The following is a 17,694-nucleotide window of genomic DNA, read 5'->3' as shown; positions in this document are numbered from 1 at the left end:
TTTTTAAAAGAAAATATCACAAATCTACATACATAACAGGGAATCTTTCCTTGGGTTATGGACGTTATGTCAGAGGTTGTCAATATGATATCTCTTGTTCAAAAAGAGCAGGAAGAAATCAAGTAGCTACAGACCAATCAGCCTAACATTGAAGCTTCCCTGTTGTCAAGGTCATAATATGGAAAATAAATTCTCACCTACAAATACATGGACTAATTAAGGGCAGCCAGAATGGATTTGTAAAAGGCAAGTTGGTTCGTCATGAATTTGGTAGAGTTGTTTGAGGAAATTAGGTGGGGGTGTACACAAGGCAATTAATAATGTGCCAAATGGAGGCCTGGTGATAAAGGTTAAGGTGCATAATTTTACAGTGAGCGTGGTAGTATGGATATGAAGTTTATACAAGTAGATTAGAAAACAGCAATGATTGACAGATGTTTTTCAGACTGGGGAGATGTAATTGCCGGTGTCTCCGAGATACCAGTTCTGGGCCCAATATATATGTATATTAAAGATCTTTCATCTGTGTTAATTTCCTACAGAATTGTTCATTGTAAATTCCCACAATTAAGGGCAGCACAGTGGCACAGTGGTTTGCATTGCTGCCTCACGGTGCCAAGGTCCCAGGTTTGATCCCGGCTCTGGGTTACGGTCTGTGTGGAGTTTGCACATTCTCCCCGTGTTTGCGTGGGTTTCGCACCCACAACCCAAAAGATGTGCCCGGTAAGTGGATTGATCACACTAAATTGTCCCTGATTGGAAACTCTAAATTTAACAACAATTCCCACAATGAACATTGCTGATATAAACTTGTCATTTTGTAATGACAGCCTCTCTTGAGTGGTGATGCTCCTTGCAGTACGACCACTGCTGGAAGCATATTGGCAGCATGGTAGCACAGTGGTTAGCACTGTGGCTTCACAGCACCAGGGTCCCAGGTTTGATTCCTGGCTTGGGTGACTGTCTATCCGAAGTCTGTACGTTCTCCACGTGTCAGCATGGGTTTCCTCCGGGTGCTCCGATTTCCTCCCACGAGTCCAGAAAGACATGCTTGTTCGGTGAACTGGACATTCTCAATTCTCCCTCAGTGTACCCGTACAGGCGCCGGAGAGTGGCGACTAGTGGCTTTTCACAGTAACTTCATTACAGTGTTAGTGTAAGCCTACTTGTGGCAATAGTAATAATAATTATTATTATTATTGAAGCAAAACAAGTTCACACAGGCAGTTTCCATTTTAAATTTGGAATTGGGAATTTATGACAGGAATATAAAAGTAAGAGCAGAATGTATGACTTTAAAATGGATATCAAATTACATCTTCAAACCATGTTTTAATAACTCCTCACCCTGCAACTTGGAAAAGAGGAGAACCAGGTTACATCACTCCATGACATATCACATTAATACATTGAAGAAATTTGAAATTGCAATTGAAGCTGGTGATTTAATAATCAAAGGAACTTACTTGATCAAGTGTATTTTTCTCAAGACAATCATTGGAAAGTCAATTTCAAAGTATTTTTTTGGAAGCAAGTTTTGATCCTGGAAAATAATTATGCCAAGTAAACAGAAAATTAATATGGGAAATAGAAAACAGGCAAACACTGTTACAATTCAATTTGAGCTTTTTCCCCAACGTTTATAAACTCTCGTTTTAGAGCAGGCTCAGGATCACCATCAGGTGAGCACAATACACATTCTGTTCAAAGCAGGCGGAGTCAGGGACACCAAACCCATAGGACCTCTGGCTTTTGCTGAGCCCAATGACGAGCCTCTGGACTTGGCCCTTATTGTTTCAAAGACATACAGGGGCACATCAAGCAGGGTTGTCAGAGGCCATCACCAGATTAGAATGGAGGATGGAGGAGTCTATGTTCTGTCAGATGTCTTGACCCCGACATAGGAATGCGTAGAAAAACATGGAAAATAGGAGCAGGCAGAGGCTAGTTGGCCCTTCGAGCCTGCTCTGCTATTCATTATGATCATGGCTGATGATCCAACTCAATAGCCTAATCTCCCACCCCCCCGCCCCCCCATATTATTTGATCTCCTTCGCCCCAAGTGCTATATCTAACTGAGTCTTGAAAACATACAATGTTTTGGCCTCAACCATTAACAGTTGCAACAGATTCCACAGCCTTATGACACTCTTGTGAAGAAATTTGTCCTCATCTCTGTCCTAAATGGTCTACTCCATATCCTCAGGTTGTGACCCCTCATTCTGGACAACCCCACCATCAGGAACATGCTTCTTGTACCTACCGTGTCTAGTCTTATTAGAATTTTATAGGTTTCTAGATGATCGCCCCTCATTCTCTGAACTCCACCGAATACAATCTTGGCTATCTCAATCTCTTCTAATACGCCCATCCTGCCACCCCAGGAATCAGTCTGGTAAACCTTCGCTGCACACTCTCCAGAGCAAGAACATCCTTCCACAGATAAAGAGACCAAAACTGCACACAATATTCCAGATGTGGCTTCACCAGGGCCCTCACAGCAAGACATCCCTGCTCCTGTACTCAAATCCTCTTACAATGAAGACCAGCATACCATTAGCCTCCTTTACTGCTTGTTGTACATGCATGCTCACCTTCATCGAATGGTGTAAGAGGACACCCAGCTCTCGTTGCACATTCCCCTCTCCTAATTTATGGCCATTCAGATAATAGTCTGCCTTCCCGTTGTTGCACCCAAAGTGGGTAACCACACATTTATCCAAATTATATGGCATTGACCATTCATTTGCCCACTCACTCAACTTGTCCAAATCAAACTGGAGGATCTCTGCATCCTCCTTCACATCCAACTTTGTGTCATCTGCAAATTTGGAGACATGACATTTTGTTCCCTCATCTAAATCATTAATATACATTGTGAATAGCTCAGGTCTCAGCACCAATCCCTGTGGTACCCCACTAGTGACTGCCTGCCAATTTGAAAAAAGCCTTCTGAAAGTCCAAATAAACCACATCCACTGGCTCCCCCTCAACTCTAATAATTACATCTTTGAAGAATTACAGTGGATTTGTCAAGCATGATATCCCCTTCATAAATCCATGCCAACTCTGTCTGATCCTGCCACTGTTTTCCAAGTGCTCTCCTATAAAATCCTTGATAATGGATTCTAGAATTTCCCCCCCTACCAACATCAGGTTTACTGGTCGATAATTCAGTTTTCTCCCTCCGTCCCTTTTTAAATAGTGGGGTGACATTAGCTACCCTCCAAACTGTAGGAACTGTTCCAGAAACTATAGAATCTTGGAAGATGACCACTATTTCTAGAGCCACTTCCTTAAGTACTCCGGTATGTAAATTATCAGGCCCTGGATATTTATCAGCCTTCAATCCCATCAATTTCCCCAACACCATTTCTCTACTAATATTGATCTCGTTCAGTTCCTCCCTCTCACTAAACCCTGCATTCCCCAACATTTCTGGTATCTTGTTTGTGAAGACAAAATCAAAGTATGTGTTTAGTTGCTCAGCTTTTCTTTGTCCCCCATTATAAATTCCTGTTTCTGACTGCAAGGGACCGTCATTTGTCTTCACCAATCTTTTTTTCTTCACATACCGAGCTTTTACAGTCAGCTTTTTATGTTCCCTGCAAGCTTACTCTTGTACTCTATTTTCCCCTTCATCAGTCCCTTGGACCTTCTTTGCTGAATTCTAAACTGCTTCCAATAATGAGACCCTTTCTTGGCCAATAGCTATGCTTCTTCCTTGGATCGAATACTATCTCTAATTTCCCTTGTAAACCATGGATTGTCCATCTTTCCCATTTAATTTTTGTGCCAAGGTCACCATTGAAAGGATCACTAGTGAAAAGGGTGGCGAGCGCCATGGAGACCTTGGTTCATAGATTTCTGTCAGATATGCGGGAGGAGCACCACACCATCACTTCACCATGAGAATGTTTTAGCCTGGCTAGGCGGGAGGGGTGGCAGGGCCCCTATATCTTCTTCCAGGAGCCTTTTCTCTTCAAGGTAAAGAGAGGGGCCCTCAGGCACTCACAATTGGGAGTGTCAGTTAGACACCCTGGGCTAACCACCCAGAACTCTTCTGGGCTGCCTGATATTCCAAGCCCCTCTGCCTGTCACCCAATCATCTCAAACTCCTCAGGCTGAAGAGGGTGCACAGTGGGAGCCCTTCAGGCCTTGGCCCTCCAAAGGACACCGGCCAAGGCCATCACAGACAACAGTCATAGCATTCAGCAAGCTGCCTCCACCTCTGATGTGGACATCAGGGTTGCAAGGTTAAGAACAATGAAGAAATTGAGATCACAAAGGTGGCACAGATGTTCACAATCTGTATATGCTATGCGCATAAAACCATATAATCCCGACAGTGAAGAAGGGGGCCATTCAGTCCATTGAGTCTGCACCGACCCTCTGAAAGAGTACCCTACCTAGGCCCAACTCCCCCGCCTATCCCTGTAACCCCATGACTTGCACATCTTTGGACTGTGGGAGGAAACTGGAGCAACCAGAGGAAACCCATGCAGACACTGGGAGAAAGTGCAAAGTCCACCACACAGTCACATAAGCCGGAACTGAACCCGGGCGATGTGAGGCAGCAATGCTAACCACTATTCCAATATGCCGCCGTGGGGCAGCATGGTAGCACAGTGGTTAGCACTGTTGCTTCACAGCGCCAGGGCCCTTGGTTCGATTCCCGGCTTGGGTCAATGTCTGTGCGGAGTCTGCGCGTTCTCCCTGTGTCTGCGTGGATTGCCTCCGGGTCCCTCCCACAAGTCCCGAAAGACGTGCTTGTTAGGTGAATTGGACATTCTCAATTCTCCCTTGGTGTACCCGAACAGACGGCGGAATGTGGCGACTAGGGGCTTTTCACAGTAACTTCATTGCAGTGTTAACGTAAGCCTATTTGTGACAATAAAAATTATTATATATTTTGCTTCAGTGAACTTCTCATCTGGTGAATAGCTCTTCGACCCGATGCAATATTTCAAAGTCGTACAGTGCAGCAGAGGCTGTCCCTCATGTGCTCCAGGGTTGAGTGTGGGTTACATATCTGCCAATATTCTGGGATCTTATGTGTTCCTGGTGTCCTGCAGTGTTATGTTGTGTTTACAGCTATATATCAGCTCTTTAGCAGTCCCCAGTTGTTAACCTGCATAATGAAGAACTGTGAACCTAGCTAACACTCAATGACTCCTGAATTGGCTGCTGGTGGGCAACGACTATGCAAGAACAGTGGTGTATGTCAAGGCCTCAAATGCCAGACTATTATATGGAAGGATGCTGTTCTGGACCTGATGGTGTGGCTAGCCCAAATTCCTGAGACAGCTCTCCAATGGGCAACCAACATGATTCTTTATTCGTGAGGATGCCATTAGTATGCCTGGTTTCCATGTGGACAGCGGAGACTTGTGGAATGGAAATGTTGCGATGTCGAATAGAGCAAAGTTCCACCTGATATACGTGCTTATTTATCAAAGCATTAACTAATTAATGCTCAAGTTAGGATACTCCAGATGAAGGCATGGTCATGAGTGATCGTCAGTCATCAGACAGAGCTGCTGCAGAAGCTTTCAGTGCACACAAAGGTGACCTGACTCATAGGCTTGCATCCATCACTGAGAGTGACAGGTGACTGGGTCATAGAAAACGGTCTCCTCATATGGACTCAGTATGATGATAAGGCCCGAGCATTAATCTTGCATGAGGGATTGCCTGTGGAGAGTTCCCACAGTCCTAATTCGGATTAGATTTCAGACATCAAATTGAGAATCAGAGAGTGTAGACCAGTGTTTTTCAAACTTTGTTTCCGAGGGACCCATCTTTACCAACGGGCCAACCTTCTGGACCCACGCCAGCGACATTTGTGATCCACCATTTTCTTACCTTTAATGCGAGTGGTGAGCCTGCTTGGTCCTCACGATCTCATTCCAATCAGGTTCACAGGAGGAGAGGGCTATGCACATATTGGGTGCAGGATTCAGCCGGTTCCTTTGTGCCGTCTTCATCTTTCATGAGGACGGAAAATCTAACCTCACACATGTAGGGCGTTGTGAAGGACAAAGGCAACAAAATACTTATTTTACTCAGCTCTGGATACTCCTCAGAGACGTTACTCCAGAATGCTGACAGTTTCATTGACTTTTGCCATGTTTTTAATGTGCTGTCAAAGCTGAGGCGCAGAAGTTCAGTCAGCTTCACTTGGAGTCAGGCTTGCCAGTCCATTGACAGTTTCCTTACAAATGCTGTTTTCTTCGATGTGCCGTAGCAATGTGGGGAACATGGAGTAGTTTTGGCTTTGCACTCGTAATTGCCAAACTTCCAACGACTTTTGGAAAGCTGCGATTTCTTCACAGTGCCAAAAGCAATCATCATCCTTCCTTTGCAATTTGAGGTTCAGTTCATTGAGAATTGAAAAGATGTCTGCAAGGTAAGACATAATTAGCATCCAAGTTTCATCAGCAAACGAATCAGCCAGAGAGGACAATTTCTTGAGGAGGAAAGCATGGATTTCGTACCCTAGTTCGTAAATTCTGAGTAGCTCCCTGTTGACTGACCATTACAGTAACTCTTCAAGCCAATGAAGTCCACCATCATAGGGATTGACTGGACACTGTTTCAATTCAATGCTTTAATGTAGTCTAAAAGGTCAGCAAAAAACTTATAGCTACCCTTCAGTGTACACAGAGGGTGACAATGTTATGATTTCCCATGGCTTTCATTATATCCCTTGCCAAATGTTCAGTTTTGTCCATGATTAAACAATGAGGAATATAATATACCCTCTCCAGTTCATTTGAGTAATGTTTCGGGATGCAAAACAGATAGAGGTCATAGCCTTGTTCATCATCGATGATCACCACACAGTCAGCCGCCGCCATGCTGCGGTCACACTTTGACCCCGGGTTCAGGTCCCAACACTCGCGGGCCGCATGCACTGATGAGTGGACACGCATGCGCAGTGCGCCCGCATTTTTTAGCTGGTTGCGGCTACCATTTGTAAAGCTGCTCGCAGCCGGCATTGTTAAAAGCCGGCTGCTGCGGCTGCTGTGCGTGAATTCCCGCGATCGGGAACGCCGCAATGGCTGGCTCTGCGACCCACCCCGCAGGTTGCAACCCCCACTTTGAAAATGCCTGGTGTAGATGGTCTTCCTGGAGGCACCTAGCAACATTCAAGGCATAGTGCTGCAAGTGCATTAAGGTTAGCAATCTGCCCGCCTCTTGATGGCTGCCATAGGTAGTATGTTGGTGGCATGCTTAAAGAGACTACACCATGTCTACTCTGTCACGTTGGTGGAGTTATGACCCCAGAAAAAAACTGCCACATACTCCAGAGGCTGCCTCGCATTCAAAGGATGAGGCCATCATCACGCAAGATTGTAACTACTCATTCTGAGATTGATGTCCTTCATTGAGATGCTGAGGATAGCAAAAGAGTAGTGAATGTCGAGGCAGCATGGAGAAAATGGGTGAAAAAGGCTGGTCTGAACAAATCAGCGGCATCATCATCCTGGAACCTTGTGGCTATAAGCATCACATGCACACGTCTGCCATGTGCTATGGCCTCCTCCTATGGATTCTCAGCTTCCTTGTCCTCATGGAGTGCAGCCCTCTTCATGTCCTCCTCATCAGAGGAGACATGCAGCTGCTCCATCTGCAGCATCAGATTGTGTAGCATGCAGAAAACCACAATGATGCGGTTGACCCTCTGGGGAGTGCTGGAGAGCCCTGTCTGACCAATCCAGACATCTGAAATATATCTTCAGTATGCCAATGGTCTGCTGAGTCAAGGAGCGCATCACAGAATGAGCCCCATCGTACTCTTCTGAAGCAGTTTGTTGCTGCCTAATGGGTGCCATTAGCCTCGTATTTTGTGGGTAGCCTTTGTCTTGGAGGAGCCAATCCTGTATGCATGAGGGCTCTCTAAGATCTCTGACACCTGCATGTGACTATGTGTTGAGAGAGCTCCCAGGGTATCTTGCACAGACCTGCATAATCTTCCTCTGGTGGTTACTGATCAGCTGAACGTTGGTCATTGAAACACATTGAAAATCTGGACCCAGAGTAGAATGGAGTTTCACAAGAATGTGCACCATGAGTTAAAGTGCCCAAATCCATCAGTTAGCATTTGAGTGTTTCTAACATGTTTCAGCTATGCAATGATCACCATTTGGCAAAATGCAAATTAGCCCAAAAGTGCAATGTTTGACTACTCCCACATGCCTATGGACCCCTCCCCTGGCAATTTTTTTCCATAGCTTATTTTTGTCCTGCATCCTTGGAGAGGCTTGCAAAATGGTGGTGTTTAGGTTTTACTGTGAGACCAACTTCCAAGCCCCCTTCCTGTCACTGTAGAAGTTCTTCCCATCGTGCAGTAAGAGCACAATGTGCCGATAACCCTCCCTCTGATCACTCGCCTTCTTTTGTCTCTAATCCAAGATCACATCTTGACTGCTTTTGATATTCCTGTCCACCCTGCCTGGACCATTTGATGTCAATATCCTTTTCCTTTTTATAAAAAGAGCACCAATTATTTTTTTCCAATTAAGGAGCAATAAAGTGTGACCAATGCACCTACCCTGCGCATCCTTTTGGGTTGTGGGAGAATGTGCAAACTCCACACGGACAATGACCCGGGGCTGGGGTCGAACCCGGGTTCTCGGCGCCATGAGACTGCAATGCACACCACTGCGATACCGTGCCGCCCTGATGTTGATGTCCTGATACCCCATGTCGACCTGACCCCTCCTCATTATGTACAGTGACATACCAAGACACTACACCTCCCCCCCCCCCCCCCCATGAGACCGAGTGCCCCCCTGCCTATGAGACCGAGTGCCCTACATTGTATTTATTACCTGTTCCCCAAATACAGGCTGCAGATGCCTCCCTAACTGTGACTGTGCCATCTGCAGCACAGTACCAATTCCACAACCACCAGGACCAACATGTGCAAGGGACTGACCATGCCCTGAACACCAGGGTGGGCACAACTGACAACAGGACAGATAGGCCCTTCCTCTCCCTATACTGGGCCCAGGACAGTCTTGCCAAGCACAGCTATTGAAGTTCCTACACTATTGCCCAGGACAGTCTGTGATTTCTAGCCCTGACTACCTATTGCACTATTGCCAGGATAATGTGCTTTCTGACCCTGATGACCAATTGCTCTATTGCCCCGGACAGTTTATGCTTTCTGACCCTGACTACGTATTGTTCCATTGTCCATAGTTTATCATAGAATTTTCAGTGCAGAAGGAGGCCATTCGGCCCATCGTGTCTGCACCGGCTCTTGGAAAGAGCACCCTACCCAAGGTCAACACCTCCACCTCCTATCCCCATAACCCAGTAACCCCACCCAACACTAAGGGCAATTTTGGACACTAAGGACAATTTATCATGGCCAATCCACCTAACCTGCACATCTTTGGACTGTGGGAGGAAACCGGAGCACCCGGAGGAAACCCACGCACACACGGGGAGGATGTGCAGACTCCGCACAGACAGTGGCCCAAGCCGGGATCGAACCTGGGACCCTGGAGCTGTGAAGCAATTGTGCTATCCACAATGCCACCGTGCTGTCCAGGATAGTCCATGTTTCGTGGCCCTGATTAACTTCACAGCCGTCCCCCCACCCACTCGTGTGTTTCTTTTAAAAATCAAAGAATTCTGATTGAGATTATATATCCAATCTAGTAATTTTTGCTTTGAGTACTAATGACATAATTGAGCTGTCAATAGGGCTATTGTGAAAAGTCTACTTCATAATTTCTAAGAGGACAGTCATATGTGCAGGGACAATTCAATGTGAAGAGTCTATGATTCAACCTCATCATACAAACAGTTCAAGAATCGTTCCTAACCCATCCATCGCAATAACTCAAAGCTCATTGCAAGTTAAAAAAATTTCAGTGTGCCCCAGTAAAAGTGCAATTCCCACCACCTGCAAGTTCAGAAATAAAAGTTGACATTTAACAACCTCACAAGACCCATGGGGATGACCCAATTATCGGAGGCCTAGCAGCTGGGGCTTGTTAACCAGGCACTTAAATGCCAGCCAGGATTGAAACTGGCAGATCGATAGTCCCGGCTGGGACTGATGTACTGCACGCCACATTGAGGTCTTATTTTTCTTTGATTAAATAAACCTTTATGGTTAAACCTTCTTCAGGACTCCTGTGGATATTATATAAATGAACCTTGCTGTGACATACAATTATCATGCATTTTTATTTTTAATTTGTCAGCAATGTATTGTTATTTAAAATATCTTTATGGCTCACTATAAAATGAATTTTACTTGAAGGACACCCATTAAATGTTTAAAATTTAACTCCACTTCTGGATAAGGGATTTGAACCCACGGCAAGTTAGTTTGGGATTAGAAAGTCCATATGTAAAACAAGAGCATTGAAGTTAAGGAGAAGCAAAGTCTGTGAATCCTGAAAAAGAAACATAATATGCTGGAAAAATTCACCAAGTCTGACAGCATCAGAACAGATGAAAGGTCACAGATCTGAAATATTAATTTTGTATTTCTCAAGGTGCTGCCTGACCTGAGTATTTCCAGCATTATAGGTGTGCTACCCCCACATAGTCCACTTTACAATTACTGCTATAAATTTCATTTTAGCCTTCAAAATAAAAGGATAGATCATTTGCCCTGGCTATAAATCATATACAAGCTATCTGGTGCAAAACTGGTGTATTAGTGTATTGATAAGCTTATGCGCCAAAGGTTCAACATATTCCAATATTCTTGAAACAAAAAAAAAAAAAAAAAATTTTAGAAAGATTCAAAGACTTGGTAACATTTTCAATAGGGCTCTGTCAAATTTCAAGCATAAGATGCAGATTCAGGTAAGCCAGGTATTACGATTCCATACCAAATGCCAATACTGGGCCGGATCCCCAATATTTTAGCGTATTTGTAGGACTGTGCAGAAAGAATGATTCCAGGAGTGATTGCAGAAAGAAATAGGGATTTGGTATTTTTACAACAAAACTTCACACCCGAAGAAAACATCTAACAACTACCCCTTAAATACTTAAATTCCCCATTAAACAACAAGAAACATACAGCTCTCAATCCATCTTAAAAATCAGCACTCTACTTGCTTTGCAGAACAGATGTGGCTCCTGTTAGAACTCCTTCAGAATCTGCCTTAACGTCTTCATAAAACTGGTTCACCTGGTCTGTTTCAGCTTCTTCCTTGTCCTCAGATAAGACTGCTCTGCTTTAAATATTATTACTCTTTTTCTAACTGTCCTACTGTGAGAGAATTATCAGAAGATCAGACTTCAACTCCTCTCCAAAGCTTTTCCCAAAATGTCTCTCCTTCCATTAGCACCACCCAGCAATGATATCACCTCCCCAAGCTGAAAACCAAATTAACTTTCCAGGCTGAAAGCACATGAACTTCACAGGGACTTTCCCTTGTCAAATCACAGTGCATTAGTCCAGACTGAAAAACACATTCCTCTGGTCAATTTCACCTTCTGGCTCCTAAAAGCTCCCAGGCACTGCAAAACAGAATCTTTTTTTAAAAAATATGACCACTGCAGTCAAACACACTACAGCCACAGGCATTAAACCCTTAAACTGCCCCGATATTTAACAGCCATTATTTCTAAAATCCTCCATTCATCATGCAGAATCACATGGAGATACCATAATGAGGCCTTTTTTAAGAACAGAAAAATCAACACATTCACAGCAAATATCAATTTAGAACATCTATGTATCTACTAAGTATTTAAATTAGGTATGTGTCCCGAATAAGAATTTAACAGATTCTGCTGGGAATACGGGCAGCACGGTAGCCTTGTGGATAGCACAATTGCTTCACAGCTCCAGGGTCCCAGGTTCGATTCCGGTTTGGGTCACTGTCTGTGCGGAGTCTGCACGTCCTCCCCGTGTGTGCGTGGGTTTCCTCCGGGTGCTCCGGTTTCCTCCCACAGCCCAAAGATGTGCAGGTTAGGTGGATTGGCCATGATAAATTGCCCTTAGTGTCCAAAATTGCCCTTAGTGTTGGGTGTGGTTACTGGGTTATGGGGATAGGGTGGAGGTGTTGACTTTGGGTAGGGTGCTCTTTCCAAGAGCCGGTGCAGACTCGATGGGCCGAATGGCCTCCTTCTGCACTGTAAATTCTATGCTATTCTAATAGCTGACTCTAAAAATTCACCTCTGGAAATTAAAGTCAGTATTTAAAGTGAACAGGACTGACATATGTTTGCCCAAGGTAGAACAGTGACTGTTTTATTATATTATATTTTTGTACAGTATTATTAGTCAATATTACCTTGAGTCTCCAGAAAGTTGTGTCCAGGCCAGCACCAAGGTTTATAACCTGGCAATTACAGCTAGTTTTCTTTATAAAAGCATCCATCAATATATTCACTGCCTTGACACGGGCATAATATCCTACAAGTGAAAAAACACCAATAACAATGACTCAAAGTTTCCCCCATGACTCAGTGGATAAACACAACCTCTCTCTCTAACCCCGCCCCCCCCCCTCCCCCGTGCAGACCAGAAATGTTTTATGCGAATCACAATTTGCTCTGATTTATCTGTTCTCAGGCAGGAAAGCAATTATACTGCTTGAAGTAGCCTGTGTACCCATAGGCTAAGGAAAAGAAAGATTAGCTTGGCTCTCAGAGAAACTGTGATTTGCAGAGGCAAATTTTTGCTACATTCCATGGCCAAGTAGTTGGTGACACTCACTATTTAGGTGTGCACAAAAGTGCCACTGGGTGTGATATCAGAGGTCGCCCATACAACCATATAATGCTGACAGTATAGAAGGTGTCTCCACGAGTTTGGACGGTATGGCAAAAGATTGGAAATTAAAAGCAAAACACACAAAGTAAAATTCAAAATTACTATGACACAATATATGAAGCCCTTTTCTGTTTCCACACAATTAAAATATCTTAGTTTCAAGTAGCCTATATAGTAATTGAAAAAAAATAACATATTGGATTGCATGAGGGTTCCTCACATGTTGAATTCTTAACGTTAAATGCCTTCAGTATTGAAGCCAGACATATTCCTTAGGAAGCAAAAGTAAAAATGAGGACCACTGAGCTACCTATCATAGATATCATAGGCCTGCAGACATAAATTTTTTCACTTCGTATTTTTGCATTTTATTTTTGCTTTGCTCTTGCTTTCAAGTATGGGTGCAGGGTCTTTGGTTAACCTCCTCAATATCGGAGACACCAAACCCAGACTGGGTGATCGCTTTGCTGAGCACCTTCAGTCTGTGCATATTCAGGACCCTGACCTTCCCGTTGCTTGCCATTTTAACACAAGACCTTGCTCCCATGTCCACATGTCTGTCCTTGGTCTGCTGCAATGTTCCAGTGAAGCTCAACGCAAACTGGAGGAACAACATCTCATCTTCCGGTTAGGCACGCTACAGCCTTCCGGTCTCAACATCGAATTCAACAACTTCAAATGATCAGCTCTACTCAACCTCGACCCATTTGTTTTTATCCCATTTCTTTTTAACTGTCTTTTACCATTTCTTTCTTTCTTAATATATATTAACCCTCCCCCACCCCCACCCCCCATCGATTCCACCTTGCCTTAACCCTTCTCCCCTTTGCTTCCCCCTTTCTCTCCCCCCACATCTACATCGGTCACATCTACATCTGATGTTAGTTTCTCTGCCGTTTGGCCTCTCACACCTTTTGCTCTCTCTGGGGACTGCCATTAGCACACTTTCCCCTTGGTTTCTGTGGCTATTAGCACCTGGTTTCCCTGGGTTTCTGTGGCTATGACTCATCTTTCATTCTCACTCCACAGGATAAATATTTCCCACTTTTTTTGTCTGTCAGCTTTGACAAGGGGTCACCTGGACTCGAAACGTTAGCTCTTTTCTCTCCTACAGATGCTGTCAGACCTGCTGAGATTTTCCAGCATTTTCTCTTCCCTCTCCCTTCTGCCATGCCCTGTATCAGTGTGTCCTTTTCCGGTGGTCTGCGCTACTCGTTTGGGTGCCTTTCCACCGATGTGGGGACACCATAGGAGGGCGGGGGAAGAGAGAGAAGTGGCCGTATACCGGCTTTGTGGCTGGTGGATTGAACTGTGGCCCCTTCGTGGGAGAGGAGAGGTTTTCCCACTCTCTCTCTCTCACACTGCCCTATATCGGTGTGTCCTTTTCCGGTAGTCTGTGCTGCTCGTAGGGCACCTTTCCGCTGATGTGAGGCTGCCATTGAGGACAGGAGGTGGTTGTGTGTGCTGGTGGTTTTTGTATCTTGTAACTGCTGTTGGCATGTTACTGTTCTTTTTTTTTTTGACTATGCTGTTTCTGCATGTTGCTGTATTATTGAGTTGTCAATAAACTAAAATATAGAAACTTCCGGTGGTGACCATGGAGTGAACGGTCGCACGTTTGGCAACTCCCGCTCTTAGTGGTTTTTTAACAGCTTTTAAGCTGGATTTCTGTGGGGAATTTTGCAACATAAGTGGATAAAAGGGAGAGGAGAAGGAGGCGATCCCTATTTTATGGCGCTGCGCCCAAGAAACAATTGTAAAAGAGAAATCAAAAGTTGGTTGGGAGTGAAGTTCAGAGTTTTGTGGATGCAATGGCAGAGAAGCAAAGTTCGACCACACCAGCTCAATGGCGAAGGATCAGTGGGTTAAATCCTTGGACGAGAAGTTCGCCCGGCATCGTAAGGAGTGTGCGGAGGACCTGACCCGGGCGGTGGCCTCGATTAAGGAGGTGGTCGATCGGGTGGAGGAGAAAGTGACGACCCAGGGACAAGCCATACAAAAGTTGCAGGAGCTGGTGGCGGAACAAGAGGAGCAGTCCACTGTGATGGCATCGGAAATTAATATCTTACAGGATCGGCAGAAATGGTTGTTGGAGAAGGTGGGGGACTTGGAGAATCGTTCTCGCAGGCAGAATATCCGGATCGTCGGACTGCCGGAGGGAAAGGAGAGATCGGATGCCGGTGCATATGTGCGGGAGATGCTCGGGGAAGATGCGTTTGACAGGCCGTTAGAGGTGGACCGGGGTCACAGGGTGCCCAGGCGAAAGCCCCAGGATCGTGAGCCCCCGAGGGCGATGGTTGTGAGGCTGCATCGGTTCCTGGACAAGGAACACATTATGAGGTGGGCCAGGCAGACAAAACAGTTCATGTGGGAAGAGGCAGAGATTCGGGTGTATCAAGATTTGGGAGCAGAACTCACAAAGAGGAGGGCGAGTTGCAAAGAGGAGGGCGAGTTTTAATAAGATTAAGGTGGCCCTGTATGCGAAGGACATAAAATTCGGACTGCTCTACCCGGCCCGTCTTTGGGTGACCTACGAGAACTGGGAACTGTATTTTGACTCGCCAGAAGAAGCGGCGGCCTTCAGGAAAGACAATAGTCTGGTAGAGGCATAATGACTTTAAAATCTAGATGGTAGTGGGCTGAGGTAAAAGTTTTGTGTTGCTTTGCATTTATAGAATCTCAGCCTTTCACTGTATCCGAAGTTGTATTGATCGGGAAAAGAAGGATGTCTCTAATTGATTTGATTTTGATTCGTTGTTATATGTACCGAGATACAGTAAAAAGGTTTCAAGTTGCGATGTTCTAGGGAACAAAAAGAAAAGATGTTCGAGTTCCTGCATGCATAATCTTTTCTTCTCCTGTTTGATTTTCCTTCCAATGTTTTTGGCTCTGTTTGAAGGTGATGGGACTGATAAGATGTTGTAAAGGGAGGAGGGATGGGCCTCTGCGCCCAGACCTTGGAGGATTGTTTGTTTGCTTTCTGTGTTTGATGTTATTGGTTTTTTTTAAATTTAGGGTACCCAATTATATTTTTTTCCAATCAAGGGACAATTTAGCGTGGCCAATCCACCTAATCTGCACATCTTTGGGTTGTGGGGATGAAACCCACGCAGACACGGGGAGAATGTGCAAACTCCACATGGATAGTGACCCAGGGCCGGGATTCAAACCCGGGTCCTCAGCGCTGCAGTTCCACTGCCATCCACTGCGCCACATGGCGTCCTTGATGTTATTGTTTTGAGAACTTGCGGTAAGAGTGTTGGTAAGGGAATCCAGCAGGTGGTAGGATACTAGGCGCAGGGGGCTGGAGCTGCTAGGCTAGCTGGGAGGGCTAGTTCACAGAAGCAAAGTGGGGGGTGGGCTGAAGAGTGATGGAGTGGGGGGGGGGTGGGAGTGGTCTGCTGACAACTAGGGGACTTTTAGGCGATTGGAGATGGAGACCAGATGGCAGTGGCTGCAGAGGGGCAGGCCAGGGGAGGTGCAGGGCATGGGCTAAGGGCTGGCCTAGGAAAGGTCATGGCTGATCAACAGTGGAGGGGGCAAGAGCCTACAACCAAACTAGTTACATGGAATGTTCGTTGACTGATTGCGCCGGTCAAAAGAGCCCGCGTCTTCGCACACTTGAGACAGCTAAAAGCAGACATGGCCATGTTACAGGAGACACACTTGAAGCTGGGAGACCAGGTTAGACTGAAAAAGGGATGGGTCGGACAGGCATTCCATTCGGAACTGGACTTTAAAACAAGGTGGGTGGCCATCCTGATTAACAAAAGGGTGGCATTTGAGTTGGGGAAGATAGAGGCAGACCCGGGAGGTAGATTTATTATGGTTAGCGGGAAACTGGAGGGAATGGCATTGGTGTTGGTAAATATATGTGCCCCCAACTGGGATGATGTCGCGTTTGTTAGGAAGGTGCTGGGAAAGATCCTGGACCTTGACTCATACCGGTTGGTTATGGGGGGTGTGACTTCAACGCGGTCCTGGATCCGAGAATGGACCGGTCGAGTTCTAGGTCAGGGAAAGTATCAGCAATGGCGAAAGAACTGCGGGGGTTTATGGAGCGCATGGGAGGAGTTGATCCGTGTAGATTCAGGAGGCCAAGGAGCAAGGAATATTCATTTTACTCCCATGTGCACAAGGTATACTCCAGGATAGATTTCTTTGTACTGGATAAAACACTGTTAGCGGGGGTGGAGGACACCGAGTACTCAGCAATTGTGGTGTCAGACCACGCGCCACTTTGGATAGACCTGCGGGTAAGCACAGGAAAGTCCCAGCGCCCACAGTGGAGATTAGATGTAGGGCTGTTAGGGGACAACGAGGTCTGTGAGCGAGTGAGGGAGGCCATTCGGGGGTAAATAAAGAACAACGACACGGAAGAAACCGCAGCTGGGGTGGTGTGGGAGGCATGGAAGGCGGTTATTAGAAGGGAATGTATTTTGATTCGGGCCCATAGGGAGAAGACAGAACGGGCGGAGCTGGACAGGTTGGTAGGAGAAATCTTACAGGTGGACAGGAGAAATGTGGAATCTCCGGATGAGGAGCTCCTGAAGGAGCGTCAGAGACTCCAAATGGAATTTGGGCTCCTGTCCACAGCTAAGGTGGAGGGACAGCCGAGGAGGGTAAAAGGGGCAATATATGAATATGGGGAGAAAGCTAGCAGGATGCTGGCACATCAGCTGAGGAAGCAGGAGGTGGCGAGACAAATAGAGAAAATAAAGGATATGAGGTGGAAGGTAGTGATGGACCTGGGGGGCGGTTAATGACATGTTCCGTGAATTCTATCGTCGACTATATGAGTCGGAACCCCTGGCCGGGGAGGAGGGTATGAATCAATTCCTGGAGAGGCTCGAGCTCCCGAAGGTAGATGAGGAGCTAGTGGAAGTCCTGGGAGGCCCAATTGGGCTTGGGGAGGTGATCGATGGATTGGG

General features: G+C 45.7%; 1 protein-coding gene across 4 annotated transcripts in view; it reads right to left on the bottom strand.

Moving 5' to 3' along the window:
* LOC140394176 (leucine carboxyl methyltransferase 1-like) overlaps positions 1-17,694 on the bottom strand; it is a 56,142-nt gene that overhangs the window by 31,347 nt on the left and 7,101 nt on the right. For all 4 annotated transcript variants that reach the window (XM_072481125.1, XM_072481124.1, XM_072481126.1 and 1 more), the window contains exons 4-5: positions 12,282-12,403; positions 1,467-1,543 (exon numbers count right to left, since the gene is read on the bottom strand). In XM_072481125.1, the coding sequence (XP_072337226.1) occupies positions 1,467-1,543; positions 12,282-12,403 (199 nt within the window). The remainder of the gene's footprint in view (positions 1-1,466; positions 1,544-12,281; positions 12,404-17,694) is intronic.

The sequence above is a fragment of the Scyliorhinus torazame genome, chromosome 17 (genome assembly GCF_047496885.1).
Source record: "Scyliorhinus torazame isolate Kashiwa2021f chromosome 17, sScyTor2.1, whole genome shotgun sequence".
Taxonomy (NCBI): Eukaryota; Metazoa; Chordata; class Chondrichthyes; order Carcharhiniformes; family Scyliorhinidae; genus Scyliorhinus; species Scyliorhinus torazame.
This window is presented reverse-complemented; position numbering and strand designations above follow the sequence as displayed.